The 24,347-nt window shown below is 40.7% G+C and overlaps 1 protein-coding gene across 1 annotated transcript in view; it reads right to left on the reverse strand.

Moving 5' to 3' along the window:
* Positions 1-22,809, reverse strand: part of ARHGEF10 (Rho guanine nucleotide exchange factor (GEF) 10) — a gene marked incomplete at its 3' end in the record, with an annotated part of 32,314 nt that extends 9,505 nt beyond the window's left edge. The window contains exons 1-13 of the mRNA XM_010293541.1: positions 22,609-22,809; positions 21,421-21,466; positions 20,088-20,258; positions 18,462-18,752; positions 17,135-17,198; positions 15,892-15,971; positions 14,799-14,855; positions 11,967-12,130; positions 8,635-8,751; positions 7,297-7,411; positions 5,042-5,154; positions 853-930; positions 438-617 (exon numbers count right to left, since the gene is read on the reverse strand). Of these exons, the coding sequence (XP_010291843.1) occupies positions 438-617; positions 853-930; positions 5,042-5,154; positions 7,297-7,411; positions 8,635-8,751; positions 11,967-12,130; positions 14,799-14,855; positions 15,892-15,971; positions 17,135-17,198; positions 18,462-18,752; positions 20,088-20,258; positions 21,421-21,466; positions 22,609-22,809 (1,677 nt within the window). The remainder of the gene's footprint in view (positions 1-437; positions 618-852; positions 931-5,041; positions 5,155-7,296; positions 7,412-8,634; positions 8,752-11,966; positions 12,131-14,798; positions 14,856-15,891; positions 15,972-17,134; positions 17,199-18,461; positions 18,753-20,087; positions 20,259-21,420; positions 21,467-22,608) is intronic.
* Between the last annotated feature and the right edge of the window lie 1,538 nt (positions 22,810-24,347).

Below are 24,347 nucleotides of genomic sequence, written 5' to 3' on the forward strand. Positions count from 1 at the left end.
GTACTCTTTACCTGTGCCCCAGGCTCAGTTCAAACCCAGGAGTTCAGGACATCACCTACTGTGTTTTTTTCCTACTCCCAACAAACATACTATGTATGACTACCTACTTTTTAAGAGATGCTGAGCCTCAATCTCACCTTAATTTTGGTGGGTTTGTGAATCTCTATCATCTCAGAAAAAGAAACTGTTTACTTAAATGTCTGAAAGCTTGATCAAAGCCTGAAAATTTTGCCCACAATCCTTTCACATCTGCCAACCAAGCTGAAGACATGTGTTGGTGTCACTTTCCTTACCAGGATGGTACATACATACTCTGGCAGTTGCCACAGGCATTGGAGAATATAGGAACAAAGTGGCCACGTTAGACAGAAAGATATGGAGATGGAATAACATGCTTAAAATAAAAACATATTATCTGTTCAGATGCATTTGCTTACTGAAGCAACAAAGACATCACCAATCATTTCAACAGAGTCCCACTCAGACACACGACTCGCCAGCGCAATCTGAAACATTGAATGGCACTGAAGAATTTCCTTAATTCGATAAAAGACCATTTTGAGTTTTCTTTCACTCAATAATTTTGGTTCCATATCTGAAAGGGGCTTCTCATATTGCTGTGGGGAAAAAAAAAAAAAAACAAAACAACAAAAATAAATTTAAACAGACAAAAAAGATATCTTCTATAAGCAGAAAAAAACAACTTGTGTAACAGGATACACACACAAAATCTCTGAACATTTGGCATGAAGCATCTGTAGCAAAAGCGATGTTTAGTTGTGCCACAGATTCTTTAATGATTTGATTATTTTTAAATTTCCAAATTAAAAAATGCAAGAGATATTAAGGTACCTCCAGGATTCTTTTGAGAGCATCCACGTAATTCTTTTCACTGTCAACTACAGAGCCCAAAATATACCTTCTCACAACCTGTTGAAGAAATAAAGTTTTGTCTGAAGGTAACATGTTCATCATAGTTGGAAATGCTGATGATAAAATTCTTGCATTAATAAAACACAAGAAACACAGAGCAATTTAAAAAAAAAAAATTCAAACAAAAAATTTCAAAAAACTTCAAACACAAAGCAATACTGGAACTGCAATAAAATAATACTGTACCTCTTCAAAGGTAATTAAATTTACTATTACTTTAAAATAATTTCAAGACTACAACAGTTATTGTATCTATATCTATATTCTTTGCCGACTGTTGCAGTTCTAAGCTTTACTTTTGAAACTCGTCTTTTAATTTTAGATGTATAAATTTAGGCATTGATATAAATAATAATAGGTATAGATGTTGGCTACTCCAGTGAATTGCTGCAACAAAATAGGTAACCAGTTTTCCAAATCAGTCTTTGAGGTTAGTTTTCTTTTTAAAATATGTTTTATAAATTTATTAGGAGTAACTTGAAGGACAAACAAGCAAACATTAATTGCCTTTTTAAAGTAAGGCCATATAAACTGTGCCGCTGAGAAAGTATCTAAGTCAGCGTTCTTTTTCACAGAATCATTAAGGTTGGAAAGGATCTTCAAGATCATCAAGTCCAACCATCAACCCAACACCACCATGCCCACTAAACCATGTCCCGAAGTGCCACGTCCGCACATTTTCTGAACACCTCCAGTGATGGTGACTCCACACCTCCCTGGGCAGCCTGTGCCAATGCTTGACCACTCTCCGTAAAGACATTTTTCCTAACATCTAATCTAAACCTCCTGCCTCTAAACCTGTTTGGATGTTACCACGCGTTACCATTATATTCATACCAACTGACAGAGTTGTAAGAGCTTCAGGAAATGCTACCATTTCTCATGTTTACAATCTACAGGCTATTTGTCACACCTCCTTCTCCACCTCCTGCTTCTGCAATTCAGCTGAAACGCACGCCGGATGCATGTGTGGGTGACATGACAGGAAGGACTGGGGAACCTATTTGGTTTAAAATCTAGACTTCTTAGTGTTCTTGAATAGATTTCTTCCTAGTTTTAAGGATTTGTTTTCACCCAAATCCATTGCCTAATCCAGCTCATCCCAGGGCTGGATGAGGCTTTTTTTTTGAAAAAAAGTGGGACTCTGAGGGAGAAGACAGCACAAGGGCAGGATCAAGCCCCTCCCCAGAACTACACGGGACAGCAAAACTGCTTCTTTTTTCTGTTTTAAGCTAGCCTAAATGACCGTGAAACAAAAAACTCAGACTTTCTCCTGATCCCCACAGTCTCCTGCCTCCTCTGCCATGGCTACTTTTAATTCTCCACACTTGTATTTTGCATTATTAAATTAACCACAGGTTATGCAACAATTTTCTTTCAAGTACTGGCATTTCAAAGGAAGTCTTCTAAGGCCTCGCTTAAAGATATAAACAGTAAAATTAGTTGTGTCTAATTTGTGTTTAGAATGGATTTAGCAGCGTCTTATTTGGTATAACGTTAACAGCTGCTCTGGTAAAGGATACTAACTCTACTTTTAGTCACAGTTCATTCTTCTGAAAAGAGTAAACATCTGTAGAAAATGTTTTTTTTTCAGGCTCTATAATCCACAAAATAGACACTTAACAGTGCGTACAGGTTACTGCAGTAGATACGCGCAGCTTACAAGAGGCTTGCACGCGAGCCTTACACTTTATTCACATTTTCGCTAGTAACAGCGGCACACAAGCATGAACAACTTACCGCAAGAATTCAGGTTCCAGTAGTAAAACGAAGCAAAAGCTGAGACCCCCGACTGAGACCCAGCGCGGGACACACAGTATTTGAAGGGGCACCAGATTTTACACAAAAGCTGCCGTGCCACCTGCTGTCTGAAACACGCACGTTCATGAAGTCATCTCCTTGGTGGCGGAGCCGTCCGGCTTGGAGGGGCCTTCTGCCCTTCGCCCTCTCCCGCCGGGATGCCCAGGGCCGCTGCGCAGCCCGCGGCCCCCAGCCCGCGCCCTGGCACTGGGTTAGTCCAGCCCTGAGCCAGGACTTGGGTTGGCCTCTGTTGAGCTGCTCAAGTTTTTTTCTCGATCTCAGCCCATCAAAGCCACGCTGAGCAGCACCCCATCCTCCCACACATGGCCTGCTGCACCCCTCCGTTTCGGTATCGCCTCCAAACCTGCACCACAGCTGGTATCCCGGTTGTTAAGAAAGGCATCAAACATCATGGGCCCCGTATACACTCCTGAGGGACATCACTAACACTGGCCGCCCGCTGGACTTTGTACTGTGGACTACAACCTTCTGAGCATGGTGGCCTCGCTTGTTTTCCAGCCACCTTCCAGTCCACCCACACAAATGGTATCTTACCTGTACGGCTAGAAGGGTCCTTCAGGAGACTGCTGAAAGCCTTGCTAAAGCAGAGGTGAATGAGCAGAGGTGAATCCTCTGCTCTCCTCTGCCCACAAGCCAGTCATCTCGAAGGGACTCGGGCTGGTCAGACACTGATCGACTCTGGTCCATCTATGCTGACTGTTCCAAATCACCCTCCTGTACTTCTGAACCCAGAAATAGCTCCCAGGAGCATTTGCTTCATCACCTCCACAGGGACTGTGGTGAGGCCACTAGCTAGATCCTAGTTTTCCTCCTTCTTGCTCATCTTGAGGATGGGTGTGAGATTCACCAGTCATCTGATAGCTGGCATCTTAGACAACAGAGAAAGGCCTTACCCTCAGCACCCCTAAATCCATCCCATCTGGTCCCACAGACCACCACTCATCCAACTGACCCCAGCACCCCCCAACTGCAGGTAATTCTTCACTCCAGCAGGACCTGCCTCCAGGCTCAGGAGCTTGAAGATAAACCTCGCTGGTAAAAGCTGAGGCAAAGGTGGCACTGAGTACCTCGGTCTTTTCAGTGCCCTTTGTCACTAGGTCCCTGCCCCATCAAGCAGCAGACTCATATTTTTCTTATCCTTCCTTTTGCTGCCAGTGCACATATAAGAAACCTTTCATTGCTGCCCTTCACACCTCACTAGCTCCAGTTGAGCGCTGGCTTTCCTAACTCCATTCCTTCCACTTGGGCAGCTCCTCCTGGGTAGATACGCAACATACGTCATGACCTGCACAACAATTACTAGTTTGCTCCAAACTAAGAGCACTCTATTCTTCCAACAGAGGGTATATTTATTTTTAAGTACCTACAGAAAAACCCCTGTGAAACTCTTAAACCCCGACTTGGAAAGAAGAAAAAGACAGCATTCAGATTGATGCTGAGCTCTTACATTATAATGAAATGTTACAGTAACGTAACACAGTTTGGTAGGTGCATTGTTACAAGATTAGCGCTTCACTGTGCTAAACACATTAGAAAAATAAACCTCGCCAAGCAAACCAAAAAATTTGTACCACTGTCCTCAACTGCCCCTTAATTTGTGGGTTTTTTTTTTTCTCCTCATTTTCTGAAGGTACTCACCAACTCATGACTTGAAACCACAAGCAGCAAAAAAAATCTCATACAGTTATTACTTGTCATAACAACACAGTAACATGAACCCATGGGATTTTTTTCAGCCAAAATTTCTAACTGGTGCCAATTTCAGTGTTTTTTGAAGTGGTTTCCACAGTGACTATAGAGTTTGAGGTGGAGAATGGCAAAATACACTCTTCTGTAGACTTGACTTCATTTGGGACAAGTGTTTTTCTCATCAGGAGAAACCTTAAGATTCAGAGAGTATACAGGATATTCTCTACATTTAAAATAGAAATACTGGAGCATGTCAAACAATGTCTTCTGACTCAATAAAAATGTTTAAACTCTTTTCTTTTTCACTCAAACCCATCATATTTAGTTTAAGCATTCAGGTAGTGAAATAATATAATTATTATAGATAATTTTATAAGGCAAAACAGCATTTTGCATCTCTGGCTGAATTCAGGGCTGATGCAACTATATGCACATATACCAATTTTAAAAAAACTACTTACTTAGTTCTAAATTTTATGTCCACTTAATTGATGTTAAATGCCAATATGCTTGAAGAGGAAGGCACTTGGGAGCCACTGATGCAGACCGGAAGGGGAGGAAAAAGAGGCAGAAGACTGTATTTCAAAAAGCCTACTACCTGCTGCTGTGATAATCCTTCGGGCATAGGAGTCATAATTGCTTCTGTATGCACACAGTCGACATCAATAAATAAATTTAACTCTTCTTCTTCCAGACATGATGATCTATGATCTACAAATAATTAAATAACAAAGATGTCAACTTTTACAACATATAGATTGAAAGAAGGAGGGGGAGGGGGAAGCAAGGATGATATCATCCAAGCGCAGTAATTACACAGGAGTCTTATTTCCATTTCACTTGCCAAACAAAAGGCATTTCCCAGCACTTCTGCATGACCTATGAAATCACATAAATACTACCACCGATAGGCACTCTAATACAGAACACCTTTCAAAGGTTATCTCAAAATCCTAAAATCTACACAGCAGGAGACAGCCTATGCATCTTTTGCTTGACCTCTACTCCCTCTTCACAGCCTAAACAGGGCTGTCCAGAGTGCAGGGTATGACAACTAGGGTTAAAGCACTGCAGCTCCAGGGCCAGCAGTTTCGAAATAAATGACCGTTGGGAAGAAATTAAATACACCCATAACATGATCCAGCTTTAAAAAATTCCACACACCCTTCCATAACTGAACTAAAATAAGTAGCCAAATGTTGGCTTTTGTCAGAAGTGAGAGTAAGGGATTCTGCATTGCTCCCTACATAATAATTTTACCTAAAAAGCACCACCAGAGCACAGTGGTAGGTGGCAGCATGCAGCCAGCCAAACAAGCAGACCCGAGCAAGAGAGAAAGAAAGAACAGTATGAGAAATTGCCTCTTAGAACAAAAAGGGATAAGGGAAACAGGGCTGCTGTCTGGGAGGAATTCATGACTTTATTCGACGGATTGGTCACTAGCACCCTGCTGATTTGGGAAGTGGCTAAGGGATTAAACCGTGCACAGATATCCTGTGTCTGCTACATAGCCTCTAGAAGCGTGAGGAGGAGTGCCAGGTCCACTGTAACACTGCCCTGCCGAAGCAGATCATTTTCTGCGGTGCAACAGCAAGAAGTCTGGGGACAAACTTTTTAGCAGAGCCTGTTGTGAGAGGACGAGGGGTAAGGGTTTTAAACTAAAAGAGAGCAGATTCAGACCAGATATAAGCAAGAAGTTTTTTGCAATGAGTGTGGTGAAACACTGGCCCAGGTTGCCCAGAGAGGTGGGAGATGCCTCATCCCTGGAAACATTCCAGGTCAGGTTGGACGGGGCTCTGAGCAACCTGATCTAGTTGAAGATGTCCCTGCTCATTGCAGGGGCTTTGGACTAGATGGCCTTTAAAGATCCCTTCCAACCCAAACTGTTCTATGATTCTAAGTTAAGGACACATTTTTGATCACTAAAGTTTGTGCAAATAACTTTCTTTTTTTATGTCTGTGAATTAGGTAAGTTCAGAACTGTGAGATGCATCCTGGTCCTTACAGATAGGATGTCAGCTCACTCACTAAAAACGTCTTGTCCACTCGTGCTTTTAGCTTCCTAAAATTGTAGTTTTATAAGCTCTGAAGTTACCACCATTCAATTCGTTGGGCAGAAACTTGAGCAGAAAGACATACTACCTCTCAGGCCTATCCTGAAGAAGAAATAAGTTTGTATTCAGCTAATAACGCCTGCCTCTTGCAAAAATTAACTGTGGACTGCTGCTGCTAAGGCTCATGATAGAGGGCTGACATTTATTCTTAAATACAGAAAGAACACAAATACTTTTAGCTTTTTGATTTTAGATCACTTTGTTTTCACAATCCAAACTTGGCTTTCATCAACAGTTTCTTCCCCTACTCCCACTCAAGTACAGAAAGTGTTTGTTACCCCTTAGTCATGACAATCTTTTTAAATAGTCAACTATCACTCCACTGAAAATCATGTCATAACAGCACTTTCCTGACATTCAGGAGTTACTCAATGGAGGGAACGGGACAGACTTAGTACCTTAGTACTTAGTTACAGAATTTCCATACTCCCATATACCAATACCTAGATAGCATCTATGACACTGTTTGGTGGGATTTTTTGTTGTGGTTTTAAGTGGACTCTTCTCTGCGGTCCTCAGGTTTCTCAGGTCACTCAGGTTCTTGCCCCAAACCTAAAACTACTCAAGATGCATTGATCTTACTGTCATTTGAACCGAATATTATACTATACTTTATTGATATAAAGTTGATTTCATGTATCCAGTACTCAGTCTCCAGTACAAAAACCTGCTAAGTCATTCACTTCCTTTCTCAGAAATTACTAGAGATAGTAACAAAGACAGTATAATTGGCACATACCTTGAGAAATAAAAGATTTTGTTCTAATGAAAGAACGACCCTTTTTCACAGCTGCTTTTGTCTTTTCGAGCCCATCTTTGGTACCTTCTCTAGCAGCTCTCATAAGTTTTTGCATCTGTAAGATAAAGAATACAGTCTACATGTTCAGTGAATAATAGGAAAATGTTTGAGCATATAATGCAGAATACTTTTGCTTAAAATATCTTTTAAAAGAACACTGTCAAGTAGTTTATGCTACAAATACAGCCCAAAGTCAAAGATTTTTACTAAGTAAACAGATCCATCAAAGCTCAGATCTGAGCACCTGTACCTTTTCTTAATAAAATCAAACTTGGAGAAAAGGACTGACTTCATGGCAATATTGTATCTGAGCCTAAAATAGCAGAAATGCTTAAGAACCCTTCTGCATCAAACCTGTGAACTCAGAATTATCTCAAATGCTCAGCTTCACATTATACAACAAATAAACACTATGAACAGGTCATTAACAGCCAGGGTTCTTGTCCATTCTCCAGTGTCCCACTAGCTCTGCCGAAGTATTTCTAACCTAAGGATAATCCCCTAGATTCAGTTCTATATTAACTATATTCTTAAATAAACACTGGTTTGCAGAAAATGTTACAGCTAATAATTGTATTAATTGAAGAAATAAGTTGATTTAATTAATAATTGCATAATTTTATAGTACACTACTACAGCAAAAAGAAATTTCATGCAAAAAAAAAAAAATGAAGTGTTGTTTTGCTAGGAAGTGTTTATTAAAAAAACCTGCCTTGTACCTTTGCTTTCCCAAAATGCCACCACCACAAAAAATCCCCACTGCTGTCAGAGCTGTGCTGACATCGTCAACGACATCAGAACACAACCAAAGCTGCCTTTGCTGCCAGCAGGCAATTTCTCAGTTTGTGCCGAAGCTTTTAGCAAAAAGGCAGCCGTTTCAGCCTGGAGAAGTCAGAATGGAGAGCAGCGGAGCTCTGACCCCCCAGTTTGATCCCACGTGGCCGGGGTGCCTGGGCTCGCCCTGGGGCACTCCCCCCGCGCTCAGGCAGGTGCCAGGGCTGTACGCCTGGCTCACCCTCTGGGGTACGGGCACAGTCGGCAGGGAAGGACGATGCCCTATCTCACCTTCTGAACCTGCTACCCTTAAAAATAAGCATGAGGAAAGGCCCCTGACAAAGTACTTTTAAAACAAACTGCGTAATAATCCAGCACCTTTAGAACTCATTTCATACAAATTACTGTTCGCTTTTTCAAGTTACTATTAAAAAAATAATACATTGTCTGTGTTGGAAAAGCAATCATTTAAACATAGCTAATTACAAAAATCAACTACACTACCTTCAGCTCATGTTTTTGCTTTAGTTGCTGAATCTCTACTGCTCCCACAGTGTTTGTCATCAAATCTTTCATCTTTCTTTCATAATGCTCCTTTAAACGCGTTAGGTCATGAGAAAGCTACAGTGTATAAAAAAACACAATCTTTTCAAAAAGCCTGCAGTGAAAACTTCACGCTAAAGTACTCGCATAAATCATGCACGTTGCCCGGCCTGCTTAGGGATACACAGACAACTGAGGGAAAAAATTGTCATTTGGGGGAGCTCCGACCTGACGAATGGACCATCACTGAACATCACTGAACATTCTGGAACTCAGCCAGGCGCCTTTCTGCCAGCAACTATGTAAAGAGAAGGTCAAAGTCACTTAGGCTAAGCTAACTGTATGAACTACGTTGTGCACATCTCTTACATACCATATGGAAACGACGCATCAGCTTTACCCACGAGCATCATTCAGTGGAGCACAAACCCTCGTGAGTACATTTCTGACTATCCTTCAAAACGGTGAATCAGAAGAATTCTCAAGGTCTGAAGAACCTGCAGAGGGTGCTGGCACCTGAGAAGATGGAGACCGACAGTGCCAGCAAGTTGGGCAAGGAGACACTAAGAGGGGAGGATGCAGCTTTGTAATTCCCAAGTGCATGGGGATCGGGAAGTGCATGTTTTCCCTCAGCTTTATCATAGCCTCACTGTATGACCATGGGTGTAACCATCTCATACATGCATATATCCATTTGCAAGGTAAGTAAACTATCTCAGAGAAATGCTCTGGAATACTAATTAACATTTGTTAAACGTTCTAAGACAGAGAGGTAAAAAGAAGTTAAAATGTAACTAGAAAAAAAAGAAAATATTTGGTGTGCCCTATAATGGAAGTCCAATGGAAAAACCCTCAGCTTGATGTCAACAGAGTTATTTGGCAAGAGATGAAAGCATCAGAAAAAAGAAGGCCTGCAGAGTTGAAAACAAAGGGACAGGTCTGGCATTTAGCTGCACGAGGCTGGGTCAGGATGAGATTATCTCCAACATGACAACTCTAGTCTGGTTCACAGACTAGAAACTCTATACAAAAACTTCTCTGTCAGGAGTCATAATGAAAAAGTGACTTTGAGGGAAAGTCACAGCAGCACTTAAAATTAAAAATTCCACCTCCAACCTTCCCATACTTTTCAATGGACAGTAAAAAATAAAAAGCAAGGCAAGACTCTCATAGGCTCTGAAATACTACAGAAGCAAATGTGCTGGGAAAATATTGTAACTACCATCACAAGACCTGAGGAGAAATGAGAGTTAGTGCAAGGAATGGATACAGAGAATAGGCATAAAGTGGAGTGGTTTCTGCCTGTGTTAAGTGCCGGTGCAGAGAGGGTTGAGGGGTTTTTTTCCTGTTTTGGTTAGTTGGGTTATTTTTTTGTTTGGATTTGTTGTTGTTGTGTTGTGGTTTTTTTTTTTTTATTTCAGCAATCCTCATCCTCCGCCAAACCCCCTCTCTACTTTCCTGACTTCTCCTCCACCTCCCAGTAACCCATCCAGGAGCAGCAGCCCCTCTCTCTGACTTCTCCATCCACCAGCTAATATGCTCCTAGGCTCCTCATCCCCATCCTCACAAGGAAATCCCCAAAACCTTTTGTCACAGGCCTGGAAAAGCCAGCTGCAGGGCAGTACCCCAGAGCATGCCTCTCTCCTCTCACTACTCCTTGGTCTCTTGCTCAGACACTCTGTGCCTGATCCTCTCAACCCACTGCCAGCAGTTTCCCGTGACAGATCACAGTATACTTGTGTTTAAAAATGGCTTTAAACCTCGCTTTGTGCACATGTGTAAATAGATTCCTACGACTATGGCCAAAGCTGAACCTACTGATAACAGGAAAACATTAAAGAAAAAAAAAAAGCTTTGTGCACATGTGTAAATAGATTCCTACGACTATGGCCAAAGCTGAACCTACTGATAACAGGAAAAGATTAAATAAAAAAAAAAACCAAACCCAACAGCCATGTTAAGACTTAGACACTCACATGCAAAGTCATTTCCTAGTCTCTTTCAAAGGTATTAAAAAAATAAAATAAAAAAATCAAACTCATTTTTCTTCAGTCTAGTTAAAATACTTCCCAGAAAGAAACAGCTGCAACAGCTTAAACTTGTTCTAGTCAGGACAAAACCAAAACAAAACCAGAGGACGAGCACTCAGCTTACAAAGCGCTGACTTGGGCTCAAGTTTTGCAGTTATTCGCTCACTCCCCGATTTCCAAAGGGCAGGCAGCAAGGACGGAGGTGGGGGAGAGCAGGTAACATGTACTGGATGGAAACACAGACAGTGAGGCTTTTATTCTCATCAAGATAAGAAGCCTGCAAAATGAAAATAAGGGTCGCTCGGAAGAACACCCTGGCCGCTGCCCCGACATCCTCCAGCCGCGGGGGGCCGCGGCAGGGAAATAAACAGCACGCAGCGCCCGTGGCTCCTGCGTGTCTGTCCCTCGGCAGCACACACCGCGGGGCCCTGAGGGTTTGGCAGCGACTCTGGGCACTGAGCCCAGCCCTGCCTGTCCCCGCCGCCCTCCGAGGGCAGGGAGCCGGCAGCGGGAGGGCGCCCAGGTCCCAGGCAAGACTCGCCTCTTGCAGAAAGGAGCCGAAGAGCGGGGCTCCTCCCGACCTACAATCAGACGGACGCAGCGAGTGCAGGCACCCACGCTGTCCGTGTCTTTCTGCCTCCCGTGGCACAAGATGCAGCCGAAGATACTAGACCAGAGATGTGTCACAGACTGATCATTTGAATCATGCCACCTCTCTTCTCTCCTTAATAAATGGTACAGACTTCTCTTTGATCACAACAAGCTTTTATTTTGGGGTTTTTTTAAGCTCAGCCACCTTCAAACAACGAGAGTGATACAGGTCTAATACAGAAAGGCAGGAAGCACTGGTGAACAGTTTTGTGACTTTTGAGCACCTGAAGGATCCCAGAACTGCAAGTCTTGGCTTACCCCCGTTTGTTCTTCACATTATTTTCCACACTCATTTACCACTTACACTAATACAGCAGCTGCAAAAGAAGAAAAGGTGAGGAACTGCCCACGATAAAAAAATAATGCCATTTTTAATTTCACTTTTATCCGAGTTTTTTCTTTTTTTTATGGAGCTTCCATTTAATATTTTCATCTTTTCTTTCCCTGCTGTATTTTGTTGTGCACTGTCACTCCCACACTGATTCACATCTCCCTTAAAAAGATGGTGTTGGCATTTGAGATTGGATTGAGGAGCAGGAAAATACAAGTGAGAAAGGCAAGTGTTAGAAATCAGGATAACCTCAATGACTGACAGCACTGTGGGATACGTACATGTCTCTTGTGGTTGCCTCGCAAAAAGGAGCTGGGAATTCCATTTTTACACTCAGAATCACTCTGTTCTTCATAGCTTTCAAACTCACTTGAACTCCACCCATATTCCAGTGAGCTGTTTCCACCATCATCACCATTTTCAACATCGTCATAAATCATTTCCTCTGCAAGAATTAAACCAAGAGAGGAGAAAGCTACACTGAATTTTCCGTTTGTTTAAACATCAAAAAACTTGTTCAGGTTGTACTATGAAGAACTATACAGACGTTTGTACACTCATTTTTAAATGTGAATTAAAGGCAATATTCCAACAGCCAAAGTAGGCTGTCTTTGTTTCAACAAAGTACTAAAAGAGGACAGTGTTATGGGTACACACCACAATCCTTTAAAAAACATGTCCTACTCAAACTATACTGCTCTGTCCAAATTCCACGACATGTTTTAGAAGAAATTCAAAGGAAGTTCAAACTGTAGCTGTGAACACACATCTGCACTGAGAAGAAGCATACTTCCATTTGCAAGCTTGCCTTTTGTCCCTAGGAACACCTTCATCATCAGCTCAAACGACAAATGCCAAAACATAGCAAGAATCAAATGAAAATGTCACTACTTCAAGCAGAACAGATCAGACCAAAGTAACAAGAAACATGTTACGCTACAATATTTTATGACTTGTCATTCTTGCAACTCCACCAGTCACTAGGAGCCTCCCAAATCTGCAGGTTACCTTGCCCATAATCTAGCCTAAGAACTTGAACTATTAACCTTTTCAGGGTATAGAAAGCTATATTGCAAAGGCTGACCAAAGTATCAAAGACATGGGTCTTTTCGTTGGCACAGATGTAGAGTACGACAAATTGATTCAAAACAAAATGGAAAATTTTTAATGCCAATTACTTATCAGGAAACAGGCATGCACTCCACATGAGGCATCATTTGTGGTCACAAACAGAGAAGTGTGGACACTTCTGTCAGGGAACCCTATTGTCAGAGATTATAACGCTTCATTTAAAACTGTCTCATTAAAATCAGTAAAGAGAGGATGTTCTTTCATTTTAAGATTGATTTTTTTAATTTAAATAGAGAAAAAATATGCACTTGAAAGAAAAGATGACATATTTTACACATCCGTCTAAACCCTGGATTTTGTGATTTTAAAACTACATTTTGACCAATAATAATATTTTAATATTAACTAATGAAATTCTTTATGATTAACACAGAGGAATCTCCTCTAATTTGGAAGAATCAAATTTTAAGATTTTTTTTTTTTTTAATCTCCATTCATATCTAGACTGTCCTTAAAATATACTTACTGAAGAAGACATTTTAGTGGTAATCTAGCACAATGAATAATTTTAGAGAATCATCATAGTAAGTCAAAACAAGTTAAGACTTATATAAAAGTCAAATTTTGCAATGCCAGTATTGAGGCAGGATTTACCCAGTGATTTGGAGGATGTATCTTTTCCATGTACTAATGTAGACTGAGCTCTGACTGCGACTTTTTTGGAATAGTTGTGTCTTCCTGACTAAATATACAATATAGAATAATAAACATCAGTATCATGAATGTACAAAGATGAAATTTCCCTCACTACTTATTTTCTCAGAATCCTTCAACGTCTTTGGGGACAAATGGAAAGCCAACATTTTAATTAACATCTTCTGGGTTAAGCTGAAAATTCTGACCGAGCTGCTCAACAGAGCTTTGTTCCACGTCCCGTATGGCTCCCCAGCTCCGCCTCCCGGCCTTGGTGTACTTGTTTCCTAACTGAGCAGCAACAGCGCAAAGATGTCCCTGCCCAGAGCAGCACAGTCCACCAAGGGACCTTCCAGTAATAAAAGCATTCGGTTCACAAATGTAGCATAATACTTTCAAATAATAAACGAAACAAATTTCACTATTTGTAAAACACCTTGATTGAACACCATTAAGGAAAAGAAATTAAAATGTTGCAGCTTTAACGATAGATGTGCTTTTCACACAAGAAAGCTTAAGTGTTTTCTCAAATCATTATCAACTTCAGGATGAAACACCAACACCCCCTGAGAGCCATGACAAGTAGATGCTGAGCTCCTAATAAGCCGATCCACTCAAACACAAAGTCAGTTAGTAGCAACCAATCTTAAGCACAGTCTTCACTATAACCAAAAACTGCAAAACAAGTCTGAGTGAGAACTCATTGAAATAAGCTTCTTGAGCCCTAGCTCCACCACTCCCAGTAAAGGTAAAGTCTTGGCTCCAGCAACTTCTTTAAGATCTATTCTGTCCCTTCCAAACATGGTCACACCATCAGGAGCTGGGTCACTCCAAAGCTGAAATGAAACATTTCTGTAGAATCACAGTCAGGATGGTAAACAGACACTCTGAATCTCCTCTTCCATCTATCAGATATTTTTATGTTGAAGGGGGACTTTCAAGAGAAGAGCAGTTCTCTGTATAAGCATGACAAATGATGTATTATCATACATTATTTAACTATTTAAGACACTCTTTTCCTACCTACCTTGCCTTGGTTAGATCTCTATAGCTACAATACTCAACACTGTAATTCTCTAATATATAGAATACTCAAGCATTTAGGACAGTATCTATAGAACAAAGCAGAATTCAGCTTTTGAGAAGAGCAGTGTAGGAGACCTGCTAGGATAAAGTCTTTCAAGAGTTAGTTTAATTCTGAACTTTGTAAGACCTATCGATTATTGACACAGTGTTAATTCCATTTACGTATCTTCTAGGTACTAAATGAACGTATCTATTCAGTATACATGCACATAATTCCATAATATATTGCTTTCAATGTGGGCTGTGTTAGAAAGACCTCAAACCTGGTTCAGAGTCTGAATTTTCTCTTGGCACATCGTCATAAATTACTTCATCTGGGTCTAAAAGCAAAACAGAAAAAAAAAAAACCCAAATGAGAAACCTCCTAAAATTTGAATGGTACCAACAAACAGTGTTTAAGAGGCATTTGGACAGTGCTTTAGCTTTTGGTCAGTCCTGAAGTGGTCAGACAGTTGGACTAGATGACCATTATAGGTCCCTTCCAACTGAAATATTCTATTCTATTCTGAAGAATTTTGGTTATATTGGCACATATGAATACAATGGAGCTATAAATCATTCTTCAGTAGCATTTTGCTAGTACATCTAATGATCATTCAAATAATGCAATAATGCACAAAAACAGTATAAAGTATTTATGAAGTTTCACACATTTTTATCTGCATTGTTTATGATGACCTTTGGAAGCCTGAAAACAGAAATCCACTTCAACAGCCAACATTTCTCTCTCGTTTTTACAGCACTGTGGTATGTTCTGTGCTTGTCAAGGGCTACTCATTGCGTTCCTAAAGAACTGTAGAAAAGCTGTAATAGACGTTTTTAAAAAAGAACCAAAACATTGTAGTACATTAAGAGGCAGAACAAGGATGCATTCAGTCACTTCTTCGGTCACTTCAAGTGACATGAGATGAACCTCCAGCCCAGTGTGAACAGCTGAGAACAGGCATGATAACCTGTCCTCAAATCACAGTGTCTTTGTTTTGGTTTAAAATGCAGCTGCCAGCCAAGGGCACACACTAGAAAAAAGTGTCGATTCCTTCTCCTCCACCTTTTCCAAAAACTTATTTGCCAATTACTGCATGAGAAGAACAATTTCATACACAGCCACAGAGCAGACTCTGAACTGGAGCAAATTTCCACTGTACACGTATTGATGGAGCCAAAATACACAATTTTATTACACTGCTGAATGTTTGAACTGGTATAGCTTGGTTCTGGAATACATCTGAAAAAATATAATAAAAGTGAACATGGACATTCCTGTAAAATATATGTGCATATGGATACACACATACTGTTGATCACAACTTAAAACCGACCTTCTATAGTTGTACTTCGGTGTTCACTAATACTTACTTTCCATCCATGCTGTATTTGCAGGATCTGCAACCCACTTGGCCAGAGCATCATCCTCTTTCTTGACCTGATTATCTTCACTTGGAAAAAAGGCCATAAAATAAAAGCATTAAGAGCTACATCATAATGTTTTTAAACAACTGTGAAGACAAGACAATCGGTATCTTGCTGCCTTCCCATTCCCACTCCAAGGCTGGTTCAGTATGTAATTAGGAGATCAACAGTCTATTCTATTTAACAGTCTGACTAAAATTGTCAATAAATTAAAAATGTTTCCTTTCCAAATTCAAGAAATATTTTGCTTTTGAGTTCTTCTACCAGAACACAGAAAACTTTCTCTTCGAAAGCAGTGAAGTGAGAGATGCTCTTTCACTGTAAATAAGACTAAAGACTTTCTGGGCTACATCAGGAGCCCACTGGGCTTCACAAGGCTGTTCTCCTCCTCTGGTTGGTACTGGTGAGGCTGAACTTACAGCAGCATGTCCAGTTTTGGCTTCCCAACACTCCCCCTCTAGAGAGTTGTGGAGAAATTGAAGCCACCTCTAGAGAGATGTGGAGAAATTGAAGTTGGGGACTAAAGCACAAGGCCTACAAGGTAAGAGGTGGAAGACACAGAACTCATGTAGTGTGGTGAAAAGGATGCTACGGGATGATCAACAGCACCTACAACTATCTGAAAGAGAGCTACAGAGGTGATGGAGTTGGTTTTGGGTTTTTTTGATTTGGGTTTGTTTTGGGGTTTTTGGGGCTGGGTTTTTTCAGTGCCAGATGATACACAAGATCAACAAACTGCACATTGGAAGATTTGGTTTGGACATCGGGGCGGCAGGGGGAATCACCAAAGTGTATTACGGCAGGGAAGACTGCCCAGGAAAGCTGCAGCATCTCCATCCTTGGAGGTTTTCAACGCTCAGCTACCAAGGCCATGGCTGATCTAATGACATGTTGGCAGTGGTCCTGCTGAAAGCAGCAGGCTAGACTACAAGATCTCCAGCAGCCTGTTGCAGCTGACATTGCTATGACTCTATAAAAATTAAACTTAGTTCCTTCAAAAATGTCATGCACAGGTATATATACAAGACTTCAACCAGTGCTGATTGTGGTACACAACCAGAGTTATGGAGTTAAGAAAATGAAAATAAACAAACACGGAAGCATCACACAATAAAAATATTTATCAAATGTAAGCTTTCTTAGGAATTAAGGTTTTACAAATCATTAAAGACGCTGAACTGGCAATCACCTATTTTGAGGCTCCTCTGAGTTTACAGAATTACAACGACATTCTTCAGTTGCTGACTGCATACCTGCAAAATAGAAAAAAAAATATAATCACAAAAATGCTTGGAATAAAATGTCAACGTGGTTCAAATGGTATGTTTTAGCATAAGAAACAGATTTTACTAGTTCGTTGCTAATGAATAATCTACTTCTATACAATATTTTTATTCTTAAACGCATCTAAAAAAATTTCTTCACACTATCCATTTTTGCAAATGACAGAATTCAGAAACACAGCGATTTGGTATAAGAGCTGCTAGGAGGAAATTACAATGTCTGATGCATTTCATTCTAATCTCTCAAACATAAATTCCTCAGAAGAAATAACAACCACACAAACATTTGCTTTTACTTGCCAATATTCCTAATGGTGGTAGACAGAAAAGGCTGCGAAAAAAGTACCATAGTACATGGAATTACAGTAGAATTGCTACCTAGCTAAAACTAGTACATCCAAAATACAAGAAAAAAAAAAAAAAGGCAGGATATGGGGAGCTTTCTGTTCCTCCTGCTCTCTTGACATTAAGCTGTCAGCTTTGCCAATTCTGGTTACAAAATGGGGCATTGTTCCTGTTTCTGTAATAACCCATAGTTATTTCCCTTTCAAGTTTCCTCTTCTCTCTTAAAATTGTACTAAAGGACAAACAAAATTCATCAAATCATCAAGGGGAAAAAAATCCCACAGCAACTCTAAATCCACAAGGATTGGAAAATAAACAAACAAACAGACAGAAGTACATATAGAAAAAGTAAAAGGGACGGGAACTCTGCCACGACCTAGATAAAGCATGATAAGGTATGAAAAGAAACCGTTTGGCTTGAACGCTGAACTGGCTCTGGAAATTATTTCATGACATTAAAAGGGAATTAGCATTAATCATTCTTAATGGCAAGATAAGACAGGAGTTCTCCTTTGTACTATATGTTGTAATATGGTGCCAGCAAAACAAAGGTCAAGCATCACCCGCTTAAAGAAGGGTTGAGGAAGAACCGACTGCATACATTTGTTTTTTCTTATGCACCTTTACTTAGGTATCTCAATCCTACTATGACAAACAGACTCCTGTAGGAACTTTTTTTTTTTTTTTTTTAAAAACGGACATTTTTCTTCCAAGTCTGACAAGAAATTTTAGTTCATACTGCAGGGTAAGAGTTCTTTTTTTATTTTGACAAAAAATCTCCCACACACATCCAGGCTGAGTGCTACACAAACATTTACAGAACAGCAGAGGTATCTGAAGTTAAACAAGGATTCCCTTCAAATAAAGCAAGGTGTGTAAATACAGTACCTTCTTCATCTACAGAAACACTGCGTATTATGACAGGACTGGAGTATGCTGGCAGTATCACAGGTAAATTAGATGGCACAGCATAGCCACAGGGGACAGGAACAGAATATCCACCAGACAAGTTTGGACTTGCACATTCATCTTGAGGACTTGGTTCTGGTGATGAGGATGGATCCTTGTCTTGGATTGGTGAAATATTTATGACTGAGTAGGGATTTACTTTGGCTGGAGCGCCTTCAGCAGCGGGTCCTGATGTTTGTAGCTTCTTGCTGTTTTCTAAATTCTCAGCCCCTTTAGTTGAAAAATTAAACAAAACCCCAAAGTTTTATTTTTTTATACCTGTCCAAGCTGCTTAATATTGCTCTTTGCAAACGTCCTAAACACTGATATGATCCTTACTACACAAGTTGCTTACAATCTATGACTCATAAAATTCCCACACAGTAAGTGCTATCCTCCCCATTTTACAGATGAGGAATGCAACAGCAGCAAAACAAGCTGGGTTACAAGGATGCCTATGGGAAAAAATGGATTCTAAATCCTGAATAGGAGGGTTTCTGACAAGTAACCAGGGTCCTTTTTTACTTGTCATAAGCTCTTTTCACATGGGTGAAAAGAGCCTGAAACCCTGAAGGTTTGTTGGTTTTTTTTTTTTTAACCTGGATTCTAGATTAATTTTAATCTTATAAACAAGGAATATTTTAGGAATAGCCATGAGGAGAGAAAAAGTTAACTGGAGGGATACTCCTCAAAGAACAGTCCTGAAAATGCTCTGTTAAGAAAAGAGGAAAGTAACTTTCCAAGTTTTCCTCTTCAAAAATAAATTCTGTTCTGTTACACAAAGTTCCTGGTATTTCTTGAGACAAACTGAAGTACAGCAGAACCAAGAGCCTCCCTGAAGTGAGCTGCAGAACTGCATCCCAAGCGACCAAAAGTTCTTAACCTGTAAGTACAACTTCACAAAAGGGTGAGCGAGCAGCAAATTTTCAGGGAAAGATGGTGTTTAAGTTCCAGGTTGTCAAACTGCATTGTCACCTGAAGAGTTATCTATCTTTAATTGCCATGAGCACAAATGACTTCCAATTTCAAAGGAAATTGGATCAAAGTCAGCAAAATCAGCTGTTGTTTAATTTGAGCAGAATACAGCTATTTCCAGACTGGGAACATCTATATGTGTTGTAACAAGTGTTTTAATGTTTAATAAAGAAGATTTCTGTTTATGAGCAAAATTCATACCTTAAAGGTCCATTTATTTTTATGCACTTCATCTTAAGATCAGCAACCAGCAAGCTTAACTGTAAAAGCAGCTTATCTCAAGCCATCCACATGCCGTTAGAGCTGCAAGGGCATAAAGTTTTCCTGTGGCATGGCACTGTGGCTGAGACCAACCCACTGGTTTGGATGGCACAGTTGGATGGGAAACCTCACATTACATGTGATGGTCATTTGCTCTGTCAAATCTGTCATGAGTGTAACTAGCAGTAATATTCACAACACTTGCTTGTACGATATTTCCATGGAAACCTCTTTTTACATGTATTTTTATTGCATCGTCAAGAAAAGGCATCCTATAATCAGTCTTGACAATTTAGCCTTGTCGATGCACAGCCCGACAGACTGACTTACCTATGGCATTAGCCTCTTGGTGCTCCATGTTACTTCCAGGATCAGGAGGAGGTGGCACAAGGGCTTGCCTGTCTGCTTCCGGTATCTCATCTCCACTGTCAAAGTCAAACTGTTCTCCCTCATCCTCCTCTTCATCATGCATACCCGTGGCTTTTGGTTCATGCTCTAGAACTGTGCAGAAAGACACGCTTTTGGTTGTTTGCTCTTAATAATGATTTCATGGGCACAGGAAGTGTTCCACGTTATGAATGAAGCTTATACAATGGACCCTTAGATTTTTAGGTTACTGGAACAGAACAAAAGCTCCTTGACATGTTGATAAGCTCATGCCGTTTTCAATAAATGCTTTAGTGTAAACAATGGAATTACTTGGAAAGCAATTAAGAACTAATAACACAAATACTCTTGCTTTCGCTATAATGAACTAAACCCAAAACATTTTTAGGAAAACACTTAAGCAGCCAATGCTTTAAATAAGAGAAGTTCACAGATGAATTTATCTCTACAGGGACTTTGGGATTTTATAACCTCAAGTCATTTTTCCTTTCTAACTCAAATTTTAAAGTCTATTCTTTCTTAACAGTGTCAAAATGGCAGTGACAGTAACTTTCTTCACACACACCATGAGACACCAGCAAATTGGTTTTCCTACTCCTATTCGAGATAGCTTTAAATCAACGACCTTATGCAACACGTTATTAACCCTATTTCTACACACAAGGTGCACTTTGGCAGGGAGGTGACTTTTCGGCTCTTACCTTCGAAGAAGCAATGGCTGAAATAATTACACCCTAATACAGCTAGGAAGTGGAGCGTGGGGCTTGGTTTTGTCTTTGCTTGTGAAGACCCTGCAGCACAGATTTGGCACCGTGCACGGGGCTGGGGAGCAGGGAGAAGTGCTGGGGAGTTTCCCTCCGTGCTCTAGTTCTTACCCACAGGAGCCTAGAGAACCTACGAGGATTTTAACCCCCTCATTGCCTTACCACTGCTCTTTTTGCTGTGCATTCATCTCGCAAGAAGCCTGCCCACTGCATCCCCAGCTTCTGTCAGAGACGCTGCACAGAGGAGGGATAGCCAGAGCAGCTGCTGGGAGGGATGCCCAGAGCTGCCATCCTCCTCCCTGCTGCCAGAAGCCTTCACTGCAGCTCGCCAAAACAAAAGGGCTTCATTCCTCCCTCCCCAGATCCGCCTTAGCTGTTCTCCCAGCTGCTGGAGGAGAAACTCTTACCAGAGGTCCCCTTGAGGCAGAAATGTCATCTGTGGAAATTCTTTGGCCCCGCAGACCCTCCTCCCAAGCTCTTCCTTAAACCCATGATTGACACCTAACTTTTACCACAGGTGTTCAACAACGTATTTAAAATGTTAAAAACCCCATGTAACTATAGCAAAAAAACATATACTAAAATAGACACATGTGTAAATGCGCCAATATGTTATAAAAACACATATGAAGTTGATAGGGTTCCCCCCACCCCCTCTTCAGGTAACACAATACAAAAAACAAAGTCTTGCAAGGACGATCAGATCTCCCGAGTCATGATGACATTATCAGCTCATCTACCATCCAGGACACGTTTTGTATCTTTATGATAAAGCCCACACAAACCACAGCTCTAGACTGCTTAGATTGTTAGGGTATTCATCATTCCTGCCAAGGCTTCTGTTTCTCCAGGCAGGCTGAGCCAGCGTATTTTATCACAGCCACAAATAACAAGATCTTTCATGCAGCCTCTCTGTAGGACAAAAGTGAGCTAATTGCAAAAATAGTAAGGAACAAAAAAGGGGTTATCGCGCATTTATTGTCATGGTTTATGGCTGAGACAGCGAGACGTTTAATTTAATTTTGCCACTTTTTAAAAATTCTTCTGTACAAAATCAGCCTTTGGATTAAGGCTTTTCATTTTTGCTTTTGTCCATCAGCAATTTTTTTTTCTGAAAGATGCAAAAAATTCTGCAGAGCTCTTCTAAGTGATTCAAGACAATCACATTATTCTTCCCAATTCAGCACCCATCTGACTAGACTGTGCTATTTGCTGCTTGACAATATCAAGGAAAAGAAAGAAAAGGGCAGCGGTGCTGGAGTTTTATTTCTTGGTTTTTTTTAAAACTTTCTTTCTGTTTTCAGTATGCCTGCGTACTTCACATCTGGAAAACACAAACCTGTGAAATACTAAGCGGGGTGGTTTTTGGGATAGTCACGGAGGCTAGACAGGTCAGGAACGGGACGGCAGTCGCCGGCAGGTCACAGCCACAAAACCACAACTTCTCACGTACTTGTACGACGTTAAGTGAACCAGGGCAGCCACCTCTTTAAACACATCAAGCAGCTCCGTCCCCGCATCGTATGGTGGGAGGAGGGTTAAGATGAGGTTACTGGGATGAGTCGGTCACGTCCGCAGGACTAGGCCACTGGGGGAAACTGGGGCGTTGCCAGAGCAAGGCTCCGCTGGGAGCCCTGGACCCACCTGCCCGCTGCGGGTCAGCTCCAGACCTCGGCGAAAGAAGCAGCGTGTACGCTTACGAAACGTCCGTGGCACACGGGGAAGGGCTGCGGGAGCGGCAGGTACCTCTGAGGTTTTGTGGCTGCTAGGTGAGGGACCTCCTGGTTCCAGGTGCTTCCTTGGGCATCTAAAGTAACGCGGGAATCAGATGCCCGATAACTCTCTACTCCACTTTTACGCTGATGCAATTCCCCAGACACTCGAGTCCAGCGCAGCGCCATTTGTCAGAGACAGACAAGACCTGCCGCTAGCAAAAAAAGGTAATTTGAGACACTAAAAGCGAAAGGAATGACTCGGGACCCAGGAGCAAAACTTGGTCAAGCAATGCACAATTCCCCTTCACCATGCCTCCCTATTCCCCCTTAAAAAGCAACCAACCCGTATTTTATAATTGTGGGATTAAATCTTAACATAGGAATTGAGTCTCAACTCAGGTAAAAAAAAAAATAAAAAAATTGAAGGTGTCACCTAATTTTTTCTGTGTTATGGCTGTTAATGCCACCCTGTTTCACTTATTCAGAAACCTTTACTTTGCATCATAAATAAACAAGGCACAGAACCCTCTAATTGGGCACTACAGCCTGGAAAGGTCCCCTAAATCGCATCACTGATGGGACAGTGGGTTAAGATTAAAAAACAGCCAAAAGAAAAAAAAAAAACCAAAAACACCAAAACAGATCAATTCCTCTCTCAGATTACACGTCCTTTAGCAAGGGCAGACTGGAGACAAATATCCTCACTTCAGAAAGTTTTAAAATCTATTTCAGCTTTGCATCACTTGTGCATTTGCTTAATTCTGCAGGTATAAAGATAAACTTTAACCCTCTAAATTTACTGATCACTTCAGTCTTATACTTATTAAAAGCTTAAAAGAGAATATTTTTATTCTAAAGGGCATACTATTTCATTTGATGGAAAAAGTATTTTCAAAACAAAAATAAAGAGAGGGTGGGGGGGCTTTTTGCTTCAACTAAAGAGCTGCTCAGCACTGCAGATAAATACAGATTATGTCATACAAAAAAGACATCTTGAATAAGTATAGTTTTGAAAATATGTACTTTTTCTACATCGTTTGTGTTACTTCAAAACAAGACACACATGTACGAAAGCACTTATGAGATGCTACAATAAATTAGGAAGACACGCAGCATAGTTACACTTGGGCTGAATCTGGCTACAAAAAACCACTACAGATCTTGCCAAGTTTTATGCTCGTGAAGAAAAGCCCAGTTCCTCCAGCCCTTCAACTGTAAATGAAAACTATCAACCCAAAAAGTGCACTTCCAGTCAACTGTGCTTGCAGAGAAAAACTGTGGGGTGAGGGGGGGATTTCCAAAGACACACTCCCCCCCAAAAAAATCAAAACTACTTTTTTTTTTTAACTTAATTTTAAAATATACTATTTTTTTTTCCCAAAGTAATAACCACAGACTGCTTCGGATTACAGAGTCTGCTTGGAATTACTTTGAATAATTAAATTAGCTACTAAAAATCCAATTTGCCCTTTCACCACTACTCACATCCTTAACTTTACACGTGCCACCCAGAGGAGTGAGAATACCATAATTGATTAAACTTTTTCATCTTATGCCAATACCAGTCGGGAGCATTTGCTTTGCAAATGCTTCAGGGAAATTCTTGCATTTCTAAAAAAAATTCTGTTTGGATTTTTAAAGCATGAAAAAAATTTAAACCTGATATAATGGAAAAATTGTCTTCAAGTTAAATTCAGTGTGAAAGTACAAATTTAGGATTAGAA

Source organism: Phaethon lepturus, unplaced genomic scaffold (genome assembly GCF_000687285.1).
Source record: "Phaethon lepturus isolate BGI_N335 unplaced genomic scaffold, ASM68728v1 scaffold19488, whole genome shotgun sequence".
NCBI classification, from domain to species: Eukaryota; Metazoa; Chordata; class Aves; order Phaethontiformes; family Phaethontidae; genus Phaethon; species Phaethon lepturus.